Raw genomic sequence first — 26,912 nt, forward strand, 5'->3', positions numbered from 1 at the left:
GAATTTTACCGTTGAAATGTAAAAACACCTGGCACCTGATTTTGATAGTATAAAGCGTGGTTTTCACTGCCGAAAATTTCACGGTACAGTAAAAAAATATCCGCAAAATTCCTTAAAAAAACGACGGCAAAAACGTTTTCACTAAAACTAATAATAATGTTAAAAATGCACCAATAAGCTAGCAACCTATCGATTTTTTAGAATTTATTGTCTTAGTAAAAACGTTAATTTTTATCATATAAATAACGATTAAGTTGTTTACAAATCGTTAACTATACATTTTTATAAATTTAACTCGACAACACAAACGCCTTCAATTAAAAAAATGTCGTCGCAAAAACATCGCGAGCTGACCAAAACCAAGCCTATGACGTCACGCATTCGTCGATTCCTATTGGCCACCGCTTTCCTTTCCGTAAAAATTTGCGGAAAAATAGAAAACCAATTCCGTGCTTTCCGCCCAGAAAACGCGAAAATTTGCGGCACCTCTGAAAAAACGGCGCGGAAAGCGGTTTTTCCTGCGTTTTGGGCCAGTGAAAACCAGGCATACAATTGCACCGCTGTGCGGTTTTGCGAAATTTTCCGATATATTTGGTTGTCATTCACTTACTAATAATTAAAATTAATTTTCGTAATATTTATATTCGTGCGGAATGCAAAAGCGAGAATTCCGTTAAAACAGCTGAACAATAATTTTCAATTAATTGAACTCAAAAATTGACATTTTCGTTGAAATATTTTTTTAAATTGCGTATTTTCTATTCTAAATGTAATTTTTTGCTTTTTATTTAGCCTATTTTTCAAGTTGTTTTCAATTTAAGTTTGTTTTCGGTTTTTATTTGTAAAAGTTTATATTTCCGCGCTGAATTTTCTAAAAAAAAAAGGTTGTTTTCAACATTTGGTAAAAACATGGAAAATGCCGGGAGTGTGGCGCACTCCTGTAAGCCAAGCTTCTGGGCGGCAAAGTGTGAGGGAATAAGACACATGTCGGCGATCCTATCCTATAGGTGCCGACTGCCCCGTGTCCGCCGGAGGTGACTTGACCCCCACACCCCTTCCGTCACCTCCCTGGTAAACCTCATTTCCTTCCCTGCTTAAACACATACTGAAACCTGACTAATCGCATCCTTGTCGCGGACGTATGTGCCCTACTTACATTGAAACCTCCACAATACAGAAAAAAACATGGGAAATTTGAGCTTCGAAAAAAATGGGTAAGTCACTAAGACGACCGGTTTACAAAATACCAGCCCATAATAGCGCAGGGATTAAATAGTGCATTCTAAAAAATCCTCAAATAATACCCAATCCCTGAGGTAGTTGAAATAAAATGTAGAATATAAATATTAACTTTTGATAAAAAGAAAACGGAAAAGTCTCTCATAATTGGGGATATTATAAAGTACTATCCACCAGGGGTAGCGAGCATAGACGCGGAAGAGAGAAATGCCTTTCATTTCTAATTTCCCCGTCCCACTTCAATTAGACGGAGTTAACAATATCGCCTATAATATCGGCTGTTGAAACCGTGTAAAGTTATTATAACAAATCGGTCCCCTATTTTCCCAGTTCGCTTTCTGAACCTTTACCTTTGATTTTTGTTTAACTTTGCTAAAGTTAATTGAAGAAATGCTTTGGGAATTTCAATTACCATAAGGTTAACTGATTAGCTGATTAGAAATTCAAATAAGTTGGGAAGGATAATTTACTAAGCAAATTGAAATTATTTTACAAGGCCAAGGCATCATAACCTTAAGGGAAAATAAAGTAAGTCAGTACTTCTTTCATAAGCCAAGGGCGGATTCATCACGTTAAAGGGATAATTATATAATTTTAATAATAACCAATAAAAATTAGTTAAATAACTAATCCATTGCTATATTTCTCTATTAACAATAAAGTAAATGATAAAGGTAGTTCCTTAGACTCGTAATGAATTGTACATATCATCTGAAGTAGGGCATAGGTGCATAATTTAAAGGCGATCTAGATTATGTTAGCATCTTTGGCCAAATCGTAGAAAATCGATTGTTCATTCCTCAAGAGAGCATCTGGAGAGTCAAATTCCACAATTCGGCCCTGATCGAGAACCATTACCCTATGTAGATTTAAGAATTGTCAAATTAGTCAATCATTTTAAGACGGTTAAAAAAGTTAACTAACCTGTCATAGTCTAAGATGGTGTTTATTCGGTGCGCGATGGTGATGATGGTAGAGTTAGCGAATTCCTTTTTGATTGTCTCTTGAATGAGAACGTCGGTGTCCATGTCAACCGACGCGGTCGCTTCGTCCAAGATCACGATCTTGGTTTTTCTCAACAAGGCACGAGCCAAGCAGACCAACTGACGCTGTCCGACGCTGAGGTTGTTACCTCCTTCGGCGATGGGGTGATCCAGTCCCTGCTCAAGTGATTTCACGAAGGATTTTAGGTGCGAGTGTTCAATGGCGGTCCAAAGTCGCTGGTCGTCTTGTTGTCCAAAAGGATCCAGGTTAAGTCTCAGTTTGCCCGAGAAGAGGACGGGTTCCTGGGGGATTATGGTCAGACGCGATCTCAAATCGGACAAGCCCAATCCCCCCACTTCCACTCCGTCTATGACGATCTGACCGTGCACCCCCTCGATGAGTCGGAAGAGTGCCAGCGTCAGCGATGACTTTCCTGCACCTGTCCTCCCCACCACGCCCACCTTCTCTCCGGCTTCGATCCTGACATTAATGTTCTTTAACACCAAGTCCAGTCCTTCTCGGTATCTAGTGCTGTACTCGCGAAATACGATTTGTCCTCGTTGAGGCCAGTCAGCAGGCGGTTGAGATTCTGGTTTTTCCCACTCGGCCTCAGACTTCAAACGACAGTATTCGTCAACTCTTTCTATGGAGATGACGTTTGATTCCAAACCCGTACTTCCAGCTATGAAGCTTTTCAGATATTGCACAAGCTGTAATTTCAAAATATTAATTTAATAGATACATAGTTTCTAGAAAATAAATAATTGTTCCACGCGACTAAAAATGCCTGCACAATTTACTAACAAAATCAAGTAAAATTATTATTAACCGAGTAAATAAAAGTATATAATATATTTTATGGATAAGACCTAATAACGAGTTTAATATACAGATAATGGTATATCAACAAAAATTTGTAAATTAAAACAAGAGTCTCGACCAAGTAGGGGAAGGGTGAGTGGGCATGTCCGTTTCTAAAATTTCCTACCCCTTTTCCGGGAGGTATTACATATGCAGTATACTACCTTTCCGCGACGTCATCGTCACTCGGAGAGGTAAAATACCACGTTCTGACATGGCAATTAAATGCGTTCTTGAAAATGAACGAGAATGTTAGCCGAACTAGCTTGAATACTTCTCAAAAACAGTATCAAGTATTAAAAGAAAAACCAGAGGATATTTTGATTTACTCTCTTCGTCTTCATTGGTAGCGCTTACCCGATCGGCATTAGCCAAGATCAATCCTACGAAATCAGTTGACAGAGTCCCTTTGCTCAAAATTATGAAGATTGCGATGCAAAACATCAAGCAATTACTCAAGATATTGTATCGCACTGTCAGCCATCTGAAAGGAAATTGTATTTTATTGAATGTCCCGCCTTACATTTAGTCCATAGCACTTTTCAACCCAAATGTAAAAAATGTAGTTTAGGTGCCGAAAAGCTGTTGCTTCAAAAAGATAAAAAAGCATTGAAATCAGGCTTTATTGACGCAATTACATAATTACCTTTGCGCCATGTTCATCATGTAGTTAGCGGCAGTGCATTCGTCTATCAGTTTCAGGAAGTTTTCTTCGAAGCTAGGTCCAGCGTCACACGCCCTGATGACAGTGCTGCCAGCCACAGATCTTTCCACATGCGAAAACAAGAAGGAATTTCTCAAGCTAGTTATCCGCTTGAATTGACGATTGCTCGACATCAAGAAACGCTACGAAAAGTATGGGAAAATCTTCAGTTTCAATGCGATATTTTAAAATAATTTCATCCCAGAAGTGGGCGCGAGCACTTCGCGGTTAAGAGGCACGTGCCTTCTACAACATGTTGCAATAAAAGACATCGGTGCCAAAACACTTAAAGAGATTCATTAATTCAAGGAATTGTATCTGTTTTAAGTAAGTTCACTGGGTGGAGAAATCGTGGCGCCAAGGCCTGTTTCCCGTCGACATAAGGGTTTTCCTCGCTTAGTAAAGCTTTCTAAAAAATCGTGTTAAAGTCTCTTAACACTAGGAAATGTCAAAAATAATTTTGCCTATTTTAATTGTTTATTGGTATGTTTTCTATTTTTCCACAGCTTCATTTGAAAAGCTCTAATGGAACCACCTCCCAGATTATTAAAGATCAAAAATGGCTGCCCCTCACTCGATAAGAATTCCGTGTTTACCCACGATAATAAACCGATACTGAATATGACAAGAGATGGAGATCGAGTTCTTACCTGAAGTAAAATGTATCCAATAACAACAACAATGCAGGGAATTACGATAAATGGTAAATAAATTGTAATTGCTAAGGTGTAAAAAACAAAAAATATCAATCCGGCACTGGTTATTCTAAACATTGCTGGGATTTGCTGGTCGAGGGAGTCGATATCTTGAGAGAAACGATTGAGTATCCTTCCAACGGGTGTCGTGTCGAAGAAGGACATGGGAGAGCGATATACGCTATCGAGCATTTTTCCATGTAGACGGTTTGCCGCTTGTAGACTGCGAAAGATGTTGATGAATGCGTTCAGAAAGGCGGCAGTGGCTTGGCTTAGACCTATAACGGCCAAGACCGCTATGCGGGTCGCCTTTAAGTCCGGGTTCACTTTAAAATCTTCCTTTGAGTCCGCGCACCACAGGGAAAGCCAGTACACTGACATGAAATTAAGGACAGCAGCAGTAGTGACTATTAATTCGAAGATGGCATACCATGTTATATCGTAGGCTTTAAAATATTGTTTGTATTGTGATACGGATATCTGCAAATGCGAAATAACACTATAAAAATGTGTGTAGAAAATATATTTCTCAGTAAGAGTTGAAACTTCCTAGTATATTGAAGAGCGCATACCTTTCCTTTTTTGAGCGTCTCTTTAGTCATGAGTTTTGCCTCATCTTCATGTGAGGCTTTTCCTTGAGATGCAAGATGAGATCTCTCTGGTTTCATATTTAACGTACTACAAAAATTGCGTTACCAAAATTCATAAATAGCAAAGGGTGCTCAAGTTCAAAGAATCAATTCGAAAAATTTAAAATAAGGGCTATGATCTAAAACAAGATGGCCCCGGCCAGATTACACTTTTCGCGCCCTCTAGTGACTAGAATTAGTATTACTATATTCAATGACCCCGACAAATTTAAAATTTTCAGGTTTTTTTCCATTGTTTATAAAATAGCATTCCGATTATGAATAAAACCAATCTAGTAAAAATTTGGTTTACAGTTTAATTAACTAACCGCCAGTTCCCGTGTGCCCGTGTGTCCATTAGTGTTTTTCTAATTAATTTATTTTGTTGGTTTTTGTTTTTGTTTTCTGTCTGTTCATATTGTTCTTTTTTATGTGCTGCTATGCTGTTTATGCTTTTAACCATGGAGGGGGGTTGTACCCAAGCCCTGGTGGCTTCACAACCCTATCCCTCGAGTTCCACTAAATAAAATAAATAAATAAGTAATTAACTAACTAGTTATGCCACCGCATGGATATTTTAAAATCCTTTCCTAACATTAGAATTAAACCTTCAATACCTTGATTTAACTTTTCATTTATAATCCTTATTTAATTTAAGGATGATGTCAGTTTGTAAGTCTCGTTAATTTAATTCCCCCTTTCCCACAGAGAGGGTCTGAAAATTTAAATCACTTGGCAGAGACTGGAGATCTTCAACATTCAGTGACAGACTCTGAATCTCAATGGGCATTTAAAAAACTGTATAAATTTAAATTGAAATTCCAAATTATAATTAAATACTTTTTGTTTGATACGTTGATATTAGCGTAATCAATCCTTGAATACTCTATTGGTACTATCAACACCATCGTTAAATTTATTACTTAAATAATATAATTTTTTTAAATATAATAATCAAATTAGCGACTTATAATTAGTTAACTTTGAATGAGCATGCTTCATTGATTAAAATTACATTTCTAAAAATTGTTAGGTTGATAGCACTTTCATGTTTCATGTAGAAATTTCATATTTCCGTGGATGGAGAGATGAACACGTTGATTCCGTTTGTCGTTGATTGAAATTAGATTCATTTTGATCATAAATTTCATTTTATATTTTGAGTTGTTGATTTTATGAGATTGTTGATTTATTTTTATAATTATCACTTACGTAACTGTTATTAGTAGATGAACCCAGCGAGAGCGGAAGCTGCCAAAATGATTAGTTAATTTTGCAAAGAATCTGCAATTTAATTCTGCAAAATCTACCTATTATTTTATGTCAGTTCCGTTAAGTGATCATTTAATTTTAAACTTGCCAAACAAATAGTGAGCAATGATACCTCCGTCCCAAACTAGTTATAGTTTTAAAACGCTGACTCAATACATTTAATTTTATTAGTAAATCAACCTCCCTAATTGTCCAGTCATTGGTGAAAAAGGAAACTTAGAAACAGTCCTCAAGAAAACTCCTTACGTAATCAAGAAGGACGGAACATTTTCTTTGAAACCCTAACAAATGTATTATGGGCAAGTGCAACTTAGTTTGGCCCTTATAAATAATAATAAAATTCCCTGACTTTGCTGAAATCCTCTAATTTAAAATGAAGGGAGCAGACAACCATGGACTTAACCATTGTTTAATTACGTTTAAATAAACAGCAAAACTGACAAAAACTAGCCTAATTATCGTTGAGTAGATAGTTGAGTTGTTGATTTAATTTTATAATTATCGTTGAGCAGATAGTTGAGTTGTTGATTTAATTTTATAATTATCTTTGAGCAATTCAATTTAATTAACTTTAATTTAACCATGAGTATGTTGATTGCGTTTGTCATTAATGGTATCGCCGGGATTAAGTTACATTTAAACACCTGATTAAACCTTGCTATCTAATCATCGATCATCCGTTAAGCCTTGGACCTTGCAATAGGATAGGAGGGAGAGAGACAATAAACTAGTATTTATGACATCTCATGTTGCCCTCTATTGAATCTCTCAACAACTATCGATAAATTTATTACTTAAATAATATAATTTTTTTTAAATATAATAATCATATTAGCTAATTATAATTATTTAACTTTAAATGAGTATGTTTCATTGATTTAAATCACATTGCGAAAAATTATTGGCACGCGCTAGGCAGTCATTCTCCTCCCTGCTCTACTCTCTCTCCTCTCCCACTTACAAAATCCAGCTGCAGCTGGTTGGCGCGCGTCGGGAAGGGGAGGGTGGGTGGGGATCCACATAGTTCTACCTCTCTCTACTCTACAGTCTAACTTAACTCGGGTTTTGTACTAAGCGAGCGTAGCTTCGTGCTAGCACGCGCGGGCGCCTTCACTGGCGTCTCGTATGGATTGGGATATCGCGGGTTCGAGGCCCGGCACCGACGGGAAAATAATTTCAATTGAAATTAAATACGTTACGCCACCTATGAGGTGTAACGTGAACTACGGGTGAATTTCGAGTCGAAAATTCGCGGGAAATTTGAAATTCAAAAAGTTTATTTATGACGAAACTTATTATGCGGTTACACCAAATCCAGCCAGCCGTCCAGCCAACAGAGGTCGGAACAATACTTTTCAGCTCTAAAGAGCGCGAAAAGTAAAAAACAGTACACCCGAAATGGCGGTTGCAAACAATGAAATTCGCCCAGTTATTTCGTACAGTACATGGGTAATTTGTCTGACAGTATGACTTGAATCTTGATCTCTTTTCTCCTTCGAACTTGCGGTAGAAAGCTCCAAATTTACTCACGTCTCTTCTTTAATTTCCTCGCTTATATCACTCATGTGTTGCCCGAAATAATCTCTGGCCATTCCCTTACGGCTCATGATTTGGTCATAGGTTCCCCTCTCGATGATTCGTCCGTTGTTCATGAAGATGATCTCGTCCACTTCACGGATGAAGCTCAAGTTGTGCGTCACCAAAACTCTCGTCTGTAAGAGATTGAATTGCTATAGGGGCCCGCTGAGAAGAAAGAAAAATTTGAATATTAACCCCAACCCCCTCCCCAAATTTGAGTGAGAGGGGAATTCGCATCTTTTCTTTCTGGGCACGGGCTAAATTTTAAACCCATCACTCGGGTTTCTACGGAGAGATATAGTTATTTTTTGCCACGTGACATAACTACTTCGGACTCAGTTTGGAGCCATCTCATGTCTGCGACTGTATTGTGTATTTGGTGGGCAGCTTTGAGCTTTATTCATTCATATCCATGCTTACAGCATCACATATGTTTATCACTTTTCGAGCCGCTAATAATGAAGTTGCACGGATTTAAATCAAACTCTATTCAGCTTAAATACATGTATTCATGCGATGCCAGCTGAAACTCATTTCACAGCAAAGAAACTGAATACATTCCTTAAAGGCCTGTCCAGATTGACACATTTTGCGAGTTCGCGCCTTCGCTTTGCTTGTTTGCAAGATCGCGCTACTGTCCACATTGGGTTTTCGCTACTTTGCGTCCTTACCTCGCGAAGATACAAATTTCTTGTAACAAGGCCAAGAATTTCGCGCCTTCGCGCGAAAAGCACCAATTACAGACGAGAGGAAGACAGGGGCGATTAGTTTCGTTTTTCTCTTTGGACAACGTCGATGGAGAAGGGCAGATGGCGCAGTGATTGCTCAAACTTTATTGGCTCTCAGAATTGGAAAGGCAAAAAGCACGAAAGACATTTGCACTTCTGTTACAGAAGTGCAAATGTCTTTCGTGATCTGTTGCGAAGATGCGAATAGACGAAGGTGTGAACACGCGAAAGCGAGTTCAATGTGGACAAAGCTTAACACGATATTCAACTAGCACCATTATTTGTACGAAAAGAAATGTTGACGCCTCATTAATGATCGTTCAGCGCTTTCGTAGAAAGTATAAGTTTAGCTTTATTTATACTTTATTTCGAAGAAATCCCTTTGGTCCGATGACTTCGTTGAAGAGATGTTTGGCCACGTGCGAGTCAACCGCCCCCAATGGGTCATCAAAGAGATAAACATCGTCATCGCGATAAATTGCTCTGGCCACGTTGACCCTCTGCTTCTGACCACCGCTCAGGTTGATACCCTATCATGTAAAATTAGTAAACGAACGCTTTAAAGGAAAGCGCGGCTCCATGATATCACCCCTAGCATTCTGCACACGAATTTTACCGTGCCAAAGGCAGGAACCAATCAGACCTAATGCACTAGTTCCCATTGGTTCCTGCCTTTGGCTTAACTAGCCTTCAGCAAGCTTAGCCACTGTGTAGCAGAAAAGCCATCTATAAGGGGCATCAACGGAGCCGCGCTTTCCTTTAATAACTAAAATAGCCATCTATGACACTATGAATTAAAACAGAAGAAACCCATTTTTTGCTCAGTGGGTTATTTGGTATGTTAAAAATAATAATATAACTAATTAAAGACCAATTATTTATTTTCGTTACTATTTTCGTATTTTTTACGCATAGTAATGCTTATTTGAAAGGTTTTTAGTTATGGCCGTCGTTTCCTTAAAGAATACATTATTTGTGAAATGTTCATTTCTTTTTAAATTTTCTAGTTTACTAAAGAACGAAGTGGCTACTACTATGGCCTAGTACTTGGGTAATCTTGTTGATTTCAATAATACACACTCTTTCTCCGATCTCCGTTTCGTCGTCAGCGGGTAGCTGGTCGAGGTCTAGTTGTAGGGCGCATGCGCGTATGACGTTGTCGTATCTTTCCTGGTCCATGTCGTCGACGAAGAGTATATTCTGTCGAAGTGAGGCGTTCTGGATCCAGGGTTGTTGAGTGACGTATCCCACTCTCCCGGCAACTCTCACCTCCCCCTCAACCTTCTGCATTTCGGACACTAAAGCGGACAAGAGGGAAGACTTGCCACAACCCACCGGACCCACCACGGCTACCAACGAGCCACGGTACACTTTCAAATTGATATCCTGAAGAGACGCCACTGCCAGCTTTTCCATGTTCCAATGAAACGTTCCTTTCCGAATCTCAATCGCTGAAATTTTCAAAGAAATCAACTGATGTTAATATTGCTCAATTTTGACCAATTGTGAGATCAAAATTATCTTCAAGACTTGAAACATTCTAAAAGTGACTCCGAGCTTTAAACTTTAAGAACGACGTGTTGATTGGCTTATTTTACAAATAAAGAGATAGCTGAGTCTCTGAGAGGTTTCTTTCTAAATTTCACTATTGTGCTAAGCCAGAATCCATTTTGATCTGCGGAATAAACATAGGCTACGTTCAGTCATGAACGCTGGATCTCTAAAGGGACCGGAAAACGTCCGCCTTCCACTGTACAAACCGAGTCCTCTCTAGCATAGCGTCGGGGGAAGGGATGGGGGTTGTGAATTTGGGAACACTCAAGGCCATTCGGTCTTTTGTGATTCTGAATAAACCTATTGAAAAGAAATTTAAACGACCTTGGCCGTACCCGTTTTTTTTTTATTTATTTTTTTACAAAGCAAACGTGCTATAGAGAAAAATCTATTCCGTTTACCAGTCCCTTTAGAGAACCAGCGTTCATGGTTCAGTAACTGCTAGCGTACGCAGCGCTGCGCGCATCGGAGACCGATTTTTTTACTGTACGGTTTTTCGCACTTCCGGTTTCTACGTCACGCTACGCATCGATGGGACACCGATCGTAGCGGCTGGAAGAGCAGGTTTTTTCGATGCGAATCGTATTTATGACGTCATTAATTGAAGTTCGCCATGGCGAACAATCCAGTCCAAAGCCACTAGCGAAACAATAACACATTTTTCTTTTTAAATCTTTTCAAATCAACTGGAATTAAAGTTAATTCCGTTTCATCGTCGTTAGATAGTTCGTTTAATAACAAAAATAACAGTTAAGTTTTCGTTTTCGACTCAATCCAAGATCTGTAGCAGACGCCATCATGGAAACTATCATCAAACGCAACAGAGAGAGAAAAAACGTTCAGTGACGTCTGACGTCACTCTGACGTAGCGCTCGGATAAAATCACATCGGTAGCGGTAACGGCTTTTTCCGATTTCCAGTTACTGAACGTAGCCCTACTATGCTCCGGATTGGTAAGTTAAGTTCTAAAGAGGATCCCTCAATTGTCTCTTTCTCCTCGCTCAAGTTCGCACAATTAATTTTGTTTTTAAATATATCTGTGTGCGTAGGATTAGCTGGCGGAATTAACAAGCAACCTATCTCGTTTTTCAAGCCTCTAATAAATTGGCATACCATATTGAGCGTCACTAGCTATCTTCTCCACGTAATTCTTGGTTTCCCCACGACTCAAAAGTTTTGCAATTCTTCTTACTGAGACGTGTGCCTGTAAAAAACTTATTTTTGGTCGATTTGCATAATTTTGAGATGTTTTAACTAAAGGGAAGGTCAACGCGACAATCCTGTCAAAAACAGTACCTCTTTGTTGGGAAAATATTTTGTACTAAAACATGAAATTAGTTGCCGTTATTAACACCAACTAAAATTTCGAAACTTTCTTTTACTATAGCGCGATGACAAGCTAATGATGCTTAATATCAAAAGTATATTTATTAAAACCGAAAGTCTAGATCAAGGGTGCTAGGTCATACCCATGTCACTGAGTCCCCTCTTTAAAACGTCCTTCTTTGAATCAAGAAAATTGGATACAATCATGAGAGCTACGCCTAGACCTATTTACTGTACCCACGGTTTCTTGTATTTTGGGCGTACTTGTATCTTTGATCATCGGAAAACAATTATTAAATTTAGTAGAAGAAGCAAATTCTAGATTTATCTTTTGACCCTCCCTGACACCGTTCTTACCAAAACTAGGGTATTTACTAAATCCGGAAACGTCTTCATTGACATCGCTAATAATCGTACCAACTGCCAGGACACGAAAGCTTTCCTCGAAGTGAGAACGTTATCTTCGTCAATTAAAACGTACATGGCGAAACACGGTGAAGTAATCTGAACATTTACAATAAAGATCTGTAGGTACTCAAAATCAATATGTAGGTAAAAGAATGTGAAGCCCTGAAGATTAATAGTTTAACAGAAAGAGATGACGACCAAGAGCAAAACCAGCTTCAGCCCGTATTCTCCGTGTGTTTTTAACATGTAATGTGGCATTATCGCCTTTCTTGAGTCTGGCAAAAGCGTAGAGAATTCAGGGCTAACTGCCTTAAGAAACTATTACGTAGATAATATCTCTACACCTCTATGTGCCCCCAGAATCGATGATAGTAATACACTTCTTGTAATATTTTTACATTCGTACCAAAACCGGAATGAGAGCAGATATAAATCCATTTATTCCCTGGAAAAGGCCTTGTTTCTTCATGAGTGCGATTTCCTTCTTCCTGATATGAAGAACGATTTCCTGGAATGATCTCTCCCAGGCGTACAACTTCAAGACGCGGATTCCGTTCAAGATTTCGCTCATCATTTTCATTCTGTTGTCCTTCAGCTTCATCAGCTTAATCTAATAAACGAGATAATTAAAGAAACCCTTCATTGTATTGTTTTACTAAAAGTTAATATTCGCCTCTATATAGCGCATCCGGCGAACTGTAATAGCTTAACTCTCGAGTTCCAAGAACCAAGTATCAGTACGAGATTTATTCTGAAATTAGCACATTTTGTGTTGGAGAGAGAGTGCAAAGTTGTAACCAAAATATAGTAGCAGTAACCCACATGACATGAAGGAACAAATTTTAAACCCCTGTCCAACCCCTTTCTCAAACTGTGGCAGTTTTGGATCGTGGAGTAGAATACTATAGTTCACGTCAGGATCCATCTTCATTTCTACTCCATTCTGGATGTACTAACCTAGTTTCCTTTCTCTGCTGTATACAGCGTGACAACGATCTCGAACAGAACAAGTTTGAGCCTATATTTGACGAGTTTGTTTATTCGAGTGATAGTTATGTGCTCTTGGGGCATCTTAGATTTAGTGGCGATTTTAGAAATAACTTTCCACCAAAAACGAGTACTCAGAGGCGGAAGAGGAGAATGAATTCCATCTTTGCATCGCCTGGCAACATTTTTTCGAAAGCTAAGTTTTTGAAGTCTTACTATAAATCGCTGTTAACATTTCATTGAAGCGTTACACTGGAGATTATGGTTCCGATAACGTCTAGTGGTGTTTTAGTTTGATTACATTTACCTGCAATTGTTTGTATTTCTTAGTGCTGAAATAGTTCAGTCGAAGAAGAACGGCAATAGGTACAATTCCAGCAAAGGCTGAATATCCCAGTTCTTGATACATGAAGGCGAAGCACAGTACTGTTTGTACCGGGACCGACCACAAGAGGCCCAGTTGCGGCGACAGAATTTGGAATCTGTTCGTGTCGACGTACATCGTATTCAGTATTTCGCCCATTGTCAGGTCACGTCGATCGCTGCTCGTCAAGCGAAATGTCTGCTTTGACGAATATCATTAATGAACTAGCGTTCCACTATCACGATAACCCTAACTTACTTTTTTGTACAGAACGTGCATGGTGGCGGATTTGAGTCTCAGTCCTAGTTTGGTGTGGAAAATGGCACTGCCTTCTTGTAACAGAGACTGTATAACACCCACTACACCGTAAAGGCAAGCGTAGAAAATCCCCTTCCACAAAGGATCTTCGCTGGTCGAGTAATCAATAATGGAACTGCAAACACAAGTGAGTAAACTTGTTATAACGGTTCCAAAGTTTACTTGATTCATTGAAGCGTGGCCAACCACTTTCAATCTTGGAATCAGTTTTATATAAAATTCAGAAGAATGAAAACATTCAGACACGTGCCCCACAGAAACAGAAATGTTATTGCTCATGTTATCGGACAAACTGACAGCAACAAAGGAAGTCAGTTTCACGCTTTAGGTGAAAATCATGTGCGATTCAGTTAATTTTTATTGAACTTGGTTTCCCATAAATAATCATTTATGCTATGATGTTTCATATATGGCTGAAAAAGTTAAATTGTTTACCCTGTTAAAAGGGCAGGACCGATAGACACTACGTCGGACAGAACTTGTAAGACCACTCCAGCTATCAGACAAGATCCGATTGTCTTCAACAGGGGCCAAGTGATAGAGATGCTATTATATTTGGTTCTGTTTCTTTCTCCCGAAAAGGTTTTCATTTCCATTTCATCGCTGTCATTTTTGGTCTTAGCTCGGGGCTTCCAGTGTCTTTCGAAAATGCGTGAGACAGACAGAGCTCGCTCCGCGTCGTTCAAGTCGTACACATCCGATGGCTCCAGGGTTTTCTTCCAACCTATCCACAAGGTGCTACAATACGTTAAAATACAATGAGCTGCGCTGTAATATCTTCTTCAAGTAAGGATAATATCAGAAGTCCATTAAATTATAGCCTAGGAAGTTACCAAAAGCGGGGTTTGGGACTCCACTCTCTTGTGTAGCAATGATGAAGAAGGGCGACACATTCGCCACCTCGAGATAATTTTTCTAAGATATCGAGTTTAGGTGCGACTCGTACGCCAATAGAGAGAAAAAACTATTGGCTGAAAATGAACACTGTATCTTTAAAGGGACCGAAAAACGGCCCCTTCCACTGTAAAACCGAGCCCTATTTAGCATAGAATCAGGAGAAGTGATGGGGGGGGTGAATTTTGGAACAGTCAAGGTCATTCAGTTTTTTATAACTCTTCATAAACCTATTGAAACAAGATGGCCCAAGGGCTGGGCCTTAATAGTAATTTTACACGGCTCACGTGACCCCCCGTATAGTTGACAACTAAAAACATTTCTGAAACACAATCGTGTATCCCTTTAATTTCTAATAACGTCACATTTCAAATAATATTAATGAAACTAAATTGTGCAGCCCACTAAAGTATAATTTTTAAAAACCATACGAATCAAATAATGTATTTAAACAAAATCCTGGATCCCCTAAACCAGAAATCACTATGACCGTAAAGCGTCCCCTCTATTTTACGAAACCTAACCTAACCATCCAGCATAATCTCTGATGTATCACGCGCACAAAGTGCAGTAGTGCACGAAAATTATCATCTTGTTTCCCTTCACTCAAAAAAGCCCGCGAGATTTAAACTACCTTTCTTTCCTCTCTCTCCGAGCGGGATGCCCCCTCTCCCTCTTCCCCCTCTCACTAATACACGGCTCACGTGACCCCCCGTATAGTTGATTTCCAATAAATCGTACAACTAAAAACATTTCTGAAACACAATCGTGTATCCCTTTAATTTCTAATAACGTCACATTTCAAATAATATTAATGAAACTAAATTGTGCACCCCACTAAAGTATAATTTTTAAAAACCATACGAATCAAATAATGTATTTAAACAAAATCCTGGATCCCCTAAACCAGAAATCACTATGACCGTAAAGCGTCCCCTCTATTTTACGAAACCTAACCTAACCATCCAGCATAATCTCTGATGTATCACGCGCACAAAGTGCAGTAGTGCACGAAAATTATCATCTTGTTTCCCTTCACTCAAAAAAGCCCGCGAGATTTAAACTACCTTTCTTTCCTCTCTCTCCGAGCGGGATGCCCCCTCTCCCTCTTCCCCCTCTCACTAATATACCAGGCAGGCAGTTCTCTCTCTACGCGGAGCTTCGTATCGCCACCGCGTACGCTAGCGATCTCTCTCTCTCTCATCGTAAGCGTACGTTTCGCGGACGCGACCGGTTTCCCTCTCTTATCGTAAGCGTTCGTTTCGCGGACGCGTCCGGCACAGGGACAGGGACAGGGACAGGGGTTTTGGTGCCGTTTCTTAAATTTTACCGTAATTAAAATTACGTGTAAAATTAAAAACCATTTAACGACCGTGGCCGTTCCTTTTTTATTTTTGCACACGCCATCTGGCGGATGCAAAAATGTTAGTCTCTATACGGGACAATTGACGAGGGAGAAGCCACTCTGTAAAAAAGTCTTTCTGAGGGTGTAAGATGGGAAGCTTATTACGCCGTTTAACGCGGAAATACACTCGGGATTACTTTTTACAGTTTTATTTCAATATTAGAACGGATTAAAGGCATATCTCCCGAATTTACGGCAGTAAAACCACCAAAAAGGTAATACCGGGAGAATACGCCAGTGGCTGATCCCTCGAATGGCGTCGTGCGTTTCTAGTTGTCGAGGGGAAAGCCGCTCCGTAATAAAGTCTATCTGAGCGTGTACGATGGGAAGCGTATTACGCTAGTTGCCTGATCCCTCGAATGCCGAGCGCTCTCGCGGGGTGCGGGTTAGTAACCTCGTATTGGCGCGGCTCTAGAGACCGCGCGCGTTATCAGGGGTATCGTAAATTATGTACGTAGGGAACCTCGTATTTTTAGCTTAAGATGATACTGAGAACGAAGGAGAGATCTCTGGTCTAAACGCGCCAGATTTTACGGTAGACCGGGAGTCTTATCTCTGGTCTTATATTGGGAGTCTACGGTACACCGGACCACGGCAATGCTCTAAGCCTTTGCTTAACTGAATTTATTCAGGTAGTATTTCGGTAAGTGTATACAAATGGCCAATTGATTTAAGTTCCTATATAGAAACTGCGACTGAATTTATTCAGGTAGTATTTATGAATTAAAAGACGCAGTAATTGGCCCGATTAGTGAAATCAATTGTCGGTAAGTGTATACAAATGGCCAATTGATTTAAGTTCCTATATAGAAACTGCGATTAATTGTATTATTTACTAAACATTGTGATTAATGTTCAGAGCTCGGCATTATCTCTATCCATTATCCACAAATTGGTGGATAACCGATTATTTATAAACAAAATTGTGGATTATAATACGATTTAGCATGTGAGTTATGGGGATATTTTTCGAGTATGGATGAAGATAAAATAACTTGGATAATGGATAGATAATGCCGGGCTCTATTAGTGATACGAATTAGCATGTGAGATATCAAATCTTAACTGAATCTCCTACTTAGATTTAAATATCAATTTTTCAAGCTATATATACAGTCTTAGCACTGAACCCATCATTAATACATGTAAACGGAATTGTTTGATCGGGCTTCTATATCGCGAACAGCTTGCGGCGTGATGCGCGTGATCGAGTGGGCTATGCCTTAAGCAATGAATGGGCGTGAGTGGGCTATGTCTTAAGCAGTGAACCCGGCTCATTGCATAAGGAAAGCCAAAACCCACCAACCTAAAAATTAAGAATTGTCATCTAAAAGCTTATAAATAGGGATTGTTTATAAAGACTTAAAAATGAACGAGGAGGGTAAAAGACGTGCTAGAACGCAAGGTAGATTTTCTTTGGACAACAAATGGAACAATAAAGGTTGAAAATTAAATTGAAATAAATTAATTAAAAATGAATTGATTAAATATGAAACTTAAATAGAATCCAAAAGACAGTCGGATCAGCGTCTTAACAAGTGTTTAAATCAGGACGATGATAGATATCAACCTAGACCATACAATTCTCCTATTTTCAATGTTGAAAAAATATTCATGTGTGACAATACGTTAAAAAAATATTAAGTTCAAAGTATCGACAGTTTTTCGTAATGGTATTGAAAAATAGCCCGCGACTTAAGTTTGTACTGCAAATTAATTGGAAAATTCTTTATATCTTGATTAATTTATACCAAAAGCGGATTATGCTTCACACATAAAGTACGTAAGTCCCACTTTTCCATAGCTTTGGCCATTGATTTCATGATATTCCCGAAGTAAAAACTAAGCAGACGAACAAAAAAGCTTTTAACCAATCATGAGCCCCCTAACCATAGATAACCTCTTTAATGTCAGACCAATAGGCGACGGATATTACTATTTTCTTGCATGGGACCTCGACTCTACCTCGCCGTCGCCATAACCGGGAAGCCCGGGAAGGCGAGTTTGCGGTATCGTTCGTAGTCGTTATAAAATATTTAACGTTTTAAAGCTCAAGTTTCGAAATTTTTCGAGACATTTACTAGGTCTTCAACTAAATATTATAAGATTTTCATTAAATTTCAACAGAAAAATAGCTCTGCGAATAAAATTAGACACGAAAAGTCGAAAACTACCCTAAGCCTTGGCTAGATATCAGCGGCTGAGGCCGAGCGGCGCATCTCGAGCCGCCGGCGGCCGGGCTTGCCGTAACGGCGAGAACAGAAAAATACCTCGTTAAAAAACAGATGCACGGCGTCTTAAATAGTCCAAGCAAAAGCTACCCAGATTGATAACAACTAAATATTATAAGATTTTCTTTAAATTTCAACATAAATATAGCTCTGCGAATAGAATTAGACACGAAAACTACACTAAGCCTTGGCTAGATATCAGCGGCTGAGGCCGAGCGGCCCATTTCGAGCCGCCGGCGGCCGGGCTTGCCGTAACGGCGAGAACAGAAAAATACCTCGTTAAAAAACAGATGCACGGCGTCTTAAATAGTCCAAGCAAAAGCTACCCAGATTGATAACATTTTAACGCCTTACTCCCAAATAATCTTTGATATTGTGAATAGTTTTATCTAAAGAATATTTTAGACACCCTACTCAGTCTCTATAGTAGTTCTCGAATTTAGGTACGAGGTAAATCGGTTCTTTAGACGGAAGGATCGAATGGATCCGAAGGAGCCGCGTTACTGAACTATTTCCCTCCGCGTAAGGGGAGGTTCTTTCCTAGGAGCTCAGAGAATATCGTGTAGTTCCCCCAGGCACATGTTACGTACTTCATGTGTAAAGCCTAATCGGCTTCTGTTTATACCCACATCGAACAATAGACTGTGATTATAGGAACTTCAAAAATAAGAGAAAAATTTAGTAGTTCAGTATAGATATGAAAAAAAAAATATATAGAAGTTTAGTATGCCCTTTTTCTATTTCAACGTTTAAAAAATAGTCATGTGACTTAAGTTTCTATTGCATCAAAATATTAGTATAGAAATGAGAAAAATAATTATAATTTCAGTATGCCCTTTATTTTATGGTTTTTGTTATAATTTCAACGTTGAAAAAATGTTCATGTGATAATACGTTTATAGTTTGTGCTGCAAATTAATTCAAAAATTCTTTGTATCTTATTTTATATCCACATCTTAAAATTTAGTAAGAGTTCATAGTATGAACAGTTTCTTCCTTTTTTTATTTTTATGATATTTTACAATTAAAAATAGAGTTCAAAGTATGGACTGTTTTTTATTCTGATGAAAAAATATCCACTGAAACCTGTGACTTGATTTTGTACTGCAAATTTGAATTTTAAAATTAATTGTATCTTAATTCTTTCATATCCACATTGATTATAGGTATTTCAAAAATGAGTAAAATTTAGAAGTTCAGTACGCCCTTTTTTATGGTATAGACCTTTTTAATATTTCTAACGTTGAAAAAATAGTCATGTTGTGATACTGATAATATGTTAAAATATAGTTAGAGTTCAAAGTATGAAAACTCTTTTCCTTATTCTATGTAATTTTTTTTTTTTATTTTTTTCGTTGAAAAATACGCCAAAAAATATAGGTCGCTTCAATTGGTTCGAATTTGCTTATTCTGTGACAATGTTTTCAGAGCACGCAAAATGTTTTGAGTGAGTTATAATGCTGGTAATCGTCTAAGCAGGTATGGAAATAAAATAACTTTGAGAAACCCCTCACTCACCGGACAAATGTATTATAAAATTATATGGTGTGCAAAAATGTTATGGTCTGCCGGGACCATCCTGTTATTTTTTTATAAAGCAAACAATCTACCCTTTAGAGATCCAGCGTTCATGGGCTGAAGAAGTCGCGCCCCGCTCACATCAAGAAAATAGTTCCTAGAGAGGAGCTCGAGATTTCTAACAGGGTTAGAAAAGGGGGAACAATTTAACCCCCTATCCATGGAGTTAGAAGGAGTTCTTACCCCAGCAGAGACGTACGCTATACCAGCTATTTTAATTGTTTACTTCCTTGGCTAATTTAATGGACTTCTGATAATATTTTAGGATGCACGATCGGGAAAAGACTTACTTGGTAAGCCATGAATGAACCAGGCGTGAACAAAACGATGCGTCATCTTCCCTTGATTTCTTAATACATTAAATTAATAGTATTTTTTGAAAAGGAGTTATAATAAAAAAATTAAGTTTAGATTTGCCGTAAGTATGACACTATATACTTACTGGGAGCTAAATCGATAAGGTCAAGAAAAAACCTACAGAGCTCCTAGTAACCAGTGTCGAGCTTACATTACATAACCTGCAAAATGTGTGGAGTATTACCGTTTTGACTTCGATTGCGTACGTATGCTTTTCGAAGTATGTAGATGCGTCACTCATTGTGTGTAATACGAGGGTAACTATTACTAAAGGGTAAATTACAGACTCAATTACCAACCCGAAATAGTCTTTGTCATTCTGAAATATTGTGCGTTATTATTTTTCCACAATAGTATTATTATAAAATGAAAAAAAACAAACAAAGAAACATTGACCTACTTGTATATAGTATTTCCTGATGGTGGATCTAAATGTTATAGTTTGCGTTAGTGTTAAGAGGAACCAAAAGCATGTCAGGATTCCGGACAACACCGTGCCAGCCCCTCTGCCGTAAATTATGAGGAATAACGCCAAGATCTGCAAGACGCGATTTCAATTTATTTCGTCAAAACGTTAGGTACCGATTTTCTTTTAAAATTGTCTTACGTAAGTTACAATTTGAAGGACGACCGCCAAATTGTCAACGACTTGAAAACCACCGTAGTATATTTGTTTACCAAACTTTAAGACGCTAATTGCGACCAGTAACAAAACCAAGAGCTGAAACAAGAAAGCAAAACTAGTTTCATTAGATTTTCAAACATTTGATTTTATAATAATTCCCGAGAGCAGGAATAATAATCACTGCTAAACTTGTGCAGAGCAATTTGTGCCATACAACGTTGATGGTCCCTCAATAATGACCTACACTTTTCGTAATGGAAAGATGAGAACAACGGATCCTTCGCAGCTCCGACTTCGCGATCAGCGCAACTTCCAATGGGAAGAGCACCCAGAGTACCGCGCATGGCACCCAGATCAGGATGGTCTTTTGAAAACAGGGAGTGAAGTCAGGATCATCTGTGTACCATGTGAGATTGACGTCCTATTACAAATAATTACGTACTTTATAAATTAACTCAAAGGCCATCCTTGGTAAAGTTATAAACATGTAACATACCCAAAACGGCGAGTTACAAAAGTCATCCAATATGAAGGTACCCATTTGAAGATGAATAGAAGCCAGTCGCTGTGATCGGGCGACTAACTAATCCTTTGAACGTTTTCAAATAAACCGTAACGTTGATGGCATAAAACGTACATTCAGACCGAGATCGTAAATAACAAGTGGATATCAGAACGAATTCGTCTACATTGGAGCTGAATAACAACCTTCCAGACTTCAGCCGATAAAATCGTTCTTTTATGAACTGTACATTTTGTCCCTATACGTAAGGCAGAGATTATATGATAATCTCTGTATAGCTGATTACAGACTTTATATTTGTAGAATTTAACGATTGTTAAAACAGTCTAAATCTTAAATGAATAGAAGAATTTGTTCAATTTGGCGAAAGATACGATAGGTCTAAATATCAATTAAAAAAGAAGAAAACAACGTCAAGGATGTAAACCAAAAAAAAGATAGTGGACCTCAAGGGCAGATAATCAGTCCTGGATTAAACAACTGGGCTTATCGAAATTGACACATTTCTTGCCTTGTGACGGTTTGAGCGTTTGGGGACACCATATCTACGTTAATCCATAGTCACGTGCCTACTGAGGATTATGGATCAAGTAATGATGTTTTATAAATTAATAGTTCACTTTAAAAATTAATTGCAACAAGATTATTTCAAGTTTTTGTAATTCCCCGTTTTCAAAGTAGTTGATGAAGTTTTCATCTTTTTGGAATAAACTCTGTCTATGTGTAGAGGAAAATATTTCAAACCTCTGTACTGCAGACCTTGGTAAACGCGTGTGTTCTGCATCCAAAATAAAATCCCAGGCTTCTCGCTTTCAACGTTTTTATCACACAGTAGCTGTTACCCGCGGCGTCGCTCGCGTGTAATAAGAAAATGGTATAAAGAATGGGTAGATTTTATTGATGACTAATATTTTTGTAGCACCCCAGGAGCGAAGGCACTCGGCGTTGCCCGTCAGCCCGTCGGTACATTTTTTATTACTTTCCACGCGGGCATTATTCCATAAAGAAGGGTTTTTAAGTTTTTGGCTACCATTTAAAAAGATGGCAACAAATCGAACCCAAAAGACCATTCTGCCCGTCTATAGGTTAAAGGAAACCAGTGTACTAAATATTTGCGAAATCGGTTGAAACGCGCGGACTTTGTTGCATAGAGAAGATGTTTTACATTTCTGGGCGCCAGGAGATGGCGGCGGATTGGAAAAATCTTTTTTAGTACGCGCTTACTATTTATGAGTAACGTTCGTGCAAAGTTTCAGCCTTCTAGGGCCAGCGGTTTGGGCTGGGCGTTGATTATCAATCAGTCTGTCAGTCAGTCAGGACTTTGATTTATATAGATAGATTTTTTCAAGATTTAATATTTGAGATGAATTATATGGGGTTAAGATAAATATTCATTGATGTTATATAAATATAATAAAAATTCCTCTGCTAATACACAATCCCTGGGATATATAAAATGTAAAAGTTAAATTTAAGGTGTAAAAGAGAAGACGCTATCGTGTGTGTCGTCCTCCAAGTATCTGCTCAAGGTAGAGGCCTAATAAAAATTCTTGAACAACTTCCCTTTCATGTTTTCATCGCCGAACCTTTACCCTCTGGCCACCTCACCATGGACTGAATAGGGAGCTAGGCTTTCCTTAGAGCAAAGCATGACACTAGCGCCGAACCCTAGTAAAAAATTTCTTTTCCTCTAGCAATTGAAAACTATCATTAAACATAATGGTTAGCATTCATCTCTTATATGCGATGAATTAATTTGGGGAGAAACGGTAATTGGAGCAATTAATTTTCGGGTAAATGGTAATTGGAGCAATTAATTTCGCGGTAAACGGTAGTTGGAACAATTAATTTTGGGGTAAACGGTAATTGGAGAAATTAATACTGGGGTAAACGATAATTGGAACAACTAATTTTTGGGGGAAACGGTAATTGGAACAACTAATTTTTGGGGGAAACGGTAATTGGAACAATTAATTTCGGGGGAAACAGTAATTGGAGAAATTAATTTTGGAAGAAACGGTAATTGGAACAATTAATTTTTGGGGGAAACGGTAATTGGAACAATTAATTTCGGGGGAAACGGTAATTGGAACAATTAATACTAAAGTAAACGGTAATTGTAACAATTAATACTGGCGTAAACGGTAATTGGAACAATTAATTTTGGGGTAAACAGTAATTGGAGAAATTAATTCTGGAAGAAACGGTAATTGGAACAATTAATACTGGGGTAAACGGTAATTGAAACAATTATAATTGGATTTTCTATCTCTACTAAACGTGCAGGCGTCTGGCAAGGACAGACGCTTGGGTCTTTTCTTTTAATTCACCGGCAGTGGCGTCTCTAGGCCTTTTTTTTGGGGGGGGGGGCTATAGCCCCCCAAATTTCAATATTAACCCCCTCAAAATAATCCGTAAACCCTACCAAGAAATTGCTCTTAGCCCCCTAAAATTCTGTAGCAATGTATAAAAAATTATAATGATAAATTCGTTAAATTTTATATTTGTAGAGATGAATTTCAATATCAAACAGTACAATTTTGAAGAAAAAAGGAACTATATAAACAAATAAATAGAGACCATTTTACAGATGGAGACATTTGAAATGTTTCCCTTCTTTCGAAGTGGCGTCTAAAAGCAAACCAAAACTGAAACCAAACAATTATCTCATAATAGTTGTGTTCAATTATCAATAAAAAATTGTATATCTTTAAAATACGAATAATTTCACGTTGACAAAATTTTTCGGATAGCTATAAAGGTCTATTCTACAGGGCCGGTAGGCCCTTGAAGATATGACTTGATATTCTTTTGTAACGTTAAAGCAAAATTCACATGCTTTTACCAATTTTCCTATGGAGATTAACATGGGGTTTTTCGTGATATTTAACCACCTCTAACTGAAAAACTAGAGCGAAGTTACTTTTCGGAATACTCTTAATTTAACAATTAAGTATTCAGGGTGTGCGATCGGCTAGTCTAATCAGAAACAATTAAGTCTAAGTATGTTAATTTTAGTTAATTACAGAAGTACTTGTTTCGACCATCGTGATTGGACATAATAATAATGCTAGAGCTCTTCGAAAACTCAAAATAACCAAGTATCTATGGTGTAGTGGTTGTCACGTCCGCTTTACACTCGGAAGGTCCCAGGTTCGAGCCCTGGTAGATACATGACTTGACTATCGTTATTGGACACAATAATAAGCTAGATCTCTTCGAAAACTTAGAATAACCAAGTATTCATTGTGTAGTGGTTATCACGTCCGCTTTACATGCGGAAGGTCCCGGGTTCGAGCCCTGGTAGATACATGTTTTGACCATCGTGATTGGACATAATAATAAGCTAGATCTCTTAGGAATCTCAGTATTACCAGGTATGTGTAGTGTAGTGGTTATCTCGTCCGCCTAACACGCGGAAGGTGCAACCTAGTAACCAGTGTCGAGCTTACATTACATAACCTGCAAAATGTGTGGAGTATTACCGTTTTGACTTCGATTGCGTACGTATGCTTTTCGAAGTATGTAGATGCGTCACTCATTGTGTGTAATACGAGGGTAACTATTACTAAAGGGTAAATTACAGACTCAATTACCAACCCGAAATAGTCTTTGTCATTCTGAAATATTGTGCGTTATTATTTTTCCACAATAGTATTATTATAAAATGAAAAAAAACAAACAAAGAAACATTGACCTACTTGTATATAGTATTTCCTGATGGTGGATCTAAATGTTATAGTTTGCGTTAGTGTTAAGAGGAACCAAGGGCATTGCTCTTAGCCCCCTAAAATTCTGTAGCAATGTATAAAAAATTATAATAAATAAATAGAGACCATTTTACAGATGGAGACATTTGAAATGTTTCCCTTCTTTCGAAGTGGCGTCTAAAAGCAAACCAAAACTGAAACCAAACAATTATCTCATAATAGTGTAACCACGCTTGCGAGAATTCTAAACTCGCCCCACGTGGCCATAAAAGCCTTGGCTATAACTAAGAATAACTACACTGTTTCCTTAGGTTCAATCATACTTTATTAAACTAACTAAATTAATTAAATGATAATTAAATGCCACTTGCATTATACAAATAAAGAACTTATAATAATTACTGTTGACGGATGAAGTCCAATCCTAGGGCAAAGCCCTTCACTCGAGCGACTACTACATCTTTGTAGTAAAGGAGAACTGACTTAATGTCATAAGCAGACGATGCTTATATAGTACGGGGAAAGGTCAGAGGTAACTCGGTGTGTTAATCCTCTATGTAACCGCACACCCCTGGAGTGGAAACCCAGGAGGTCCCTTGATTATTTCGGGAGGTTACATCCCCCCAGACGACAAGAGTTGGACTTCATCGGCAGAAAACTTAATTACATAAATCGTCTAATTTTAACATAACAAATTAATAAGTAACTTTAAACAATGTAACAGATAATTAAAAGATTCCAGTTAATTATTATACTAGGTTAATTATTTTAAAGTTATAAGAAAAATGATGAAAGCAGGAACTGTAGCAACGGTTGGCTCGTCCTGTCTTTCTTCCTCCCATTTTAGAATACGTCCAGTCAGATCTGAAGCAGCCGTATCAGACGATATTGGTGAGGAAGTCTCCGCAGATTGGTGGTGCATGCTTCCACCGTTCGTTGAAGAACTTGACTCAGGATCGTCCTCTGTAGGCGTTGACTGCTGACTGTAGTTTCTTCTCTTAAGGGAATGTCCCGTTGAGATAAGCCAAGTAATTAAACTTGCTTCTGAAGAAGTTCAGTATGAGTTGAACATTGTGATCGTAGTGAATTGTTGTAAAGGAAGGTTTTGAGCTCCCTCAGACTCAATAGTGCGTGTTACGGCTAGTCCAATCCGTAGTGCGGAACCGCAACGTCACTACCCTAACTTTACTCTAACAACTAATTACTACAAACTCCGATCACACTAAGGCTTAGCATAGCCAAAGCAAGTTACAATAAACTAGGACCCGTCGATCGGTCCTGGCAAGCTCGCCATTTATGTAACCACGCTTGCGAGAATTCTAAACTCGCCCCACGTGGCCATAAAAGCCTTGGCTATAACTAAGAATAACTACACTGTTTCCTTAGGTTCAATCATACTTTATTAAACTAACTAAATTAATTAAATGATAATTAAATGCCACTTGCATTATACAAATAAAGAACTTATAATAATTACTGTTGACGGATGAAGTCCAATCCTAGGGCAAAGCCCTTCACTCGAGCGACTACTACATCTTTGTAGTAAAGGAGAACTGACTTAATGTCATAAGCAGACGATGCTTATATAGTACGGGGAAAGGTCAGAGGTAACTCGGTGTGTTAATCCTCTATGTAACCGCACACCCCTGGAGTGGAAACCCAGGAGGTCCCTTGATTATTTCGGGAGGTTACATCAGTTGTGTTCAATTATCAATAAAAAATTGTATATCTTTAAAATACGAATAATTTCACGTTGACAAAATTTTTCGGATAGCTATAAAGGTCTATTCTACAGGGCCGGTAGGCCCTTGAAGATATGACTTGATATTCTTTTGTAACGTTAAAGCAAAATTCACATGCTTTTACCAATTTTCCTATGGAGATTAACATGGGGTTTTTCGTGATATTTAACCACCTCTAACTGAAAAACTAGAGCGAAGTTA

At 38.2% G+C, this 26,912-nt stretch overlaps 1 protein-coding gene and 1 long non-coding RNA gene across 2 annotated transcripts; one reads left to right on the forward strand and one right to left on the reverse strand.

The window, feature by feature from the left end:
* Positions 1-762: 762 nt before the first annotated feature.
* LOC149594131 (multidrug resistance-associated protein 1-like) lies at positions 763-26,662 on the reverse strand. Its single transcript, XM_089861287.1, has 22 exons — positions 24,961-26,662; positions 21,233-21,497; positions 20,981-21,157; positions 20,719-20,832; positions 20,512-20,649; positions 20,296-20,430; positions 20,045-20,103; positions 14,082-14,384; positions 13,587-13,761; positions 13,272-13,526; positions 12,384-12,587; positions 11,927-12,073; positions 11,357-11,447; positions 9,770-10,140; positions 9,052-9,219; positions 7,914-8,095; positions 5,055-5,160; positions 4,438-4,962; positions 3,731-3,930; positions 3,442-3,568; positions 2,164-2,933; positions 763-2,098 (listed from the first exon to the last, which is right to left on the reverse strand). Exons 2-22 carry the CDS (start codon positions 21,275-21,277, stop codon positions 1,987-1,989), a joined length of 4,404 nt encoding a protein of 1,467 aa, XP_089717413.1. The 5' UTR covers positions 21,278-21,497; positions 24,961-26,662; the 3' UTR covers positions 763-1,986.
* Positions 15,902-19,375, forward strand: LOC149594132 (uncharacterized). Its single transcript, XR_016379436.1, has 2 exons — positions 15,902-16,577; positions 16,655-19,375. It is a non-coding gene; the product is annotated as an uncharacterized LOC149594132 (long non-coding RNA).
* Positions 26,663-26,912: the final 250 nt, after the last annotated feature.

Source organism: Phalangium opilio, unplaced genomic scaffold (genome assembly GCF_054372755.1).
Source record: "Phalangium opilio isolate 3A_F unplaced genomic scaffold, DU_Popi_V2 ptg000390l_1, whole genome shotgun sequence".
NCBI lineage: Eukaryota > Metazoa > Arthropoda > Arachnida > Opiliones > Phalangiidae > Phalangium > Phalangium opilio.

Bases quoted from the DNA above. Each gene is read 5' to 3' on its own strand.
- LOC149594131 (XM_089861287.1), bottom strand. From the start codon at position 21,277: ATGGGTACCTTCATATTGGATGACTTTTGTAACTCGCCGTTTTGG. The intron at 14,385-20,044 runs GTAAGTCTTTTC...AACGTATTGTAG, and splicing joins GTTCATTCATGGCTTACCAA to CACCTTGTGGATAGGTTGGA. The intron at 3,569-3,730 runs GTAATTATGTAA...ATTTCCTTTCAG, and splicing joins ATGATGAACATGGCGCAAAG to ATGGCTGACAGTGCGATACA.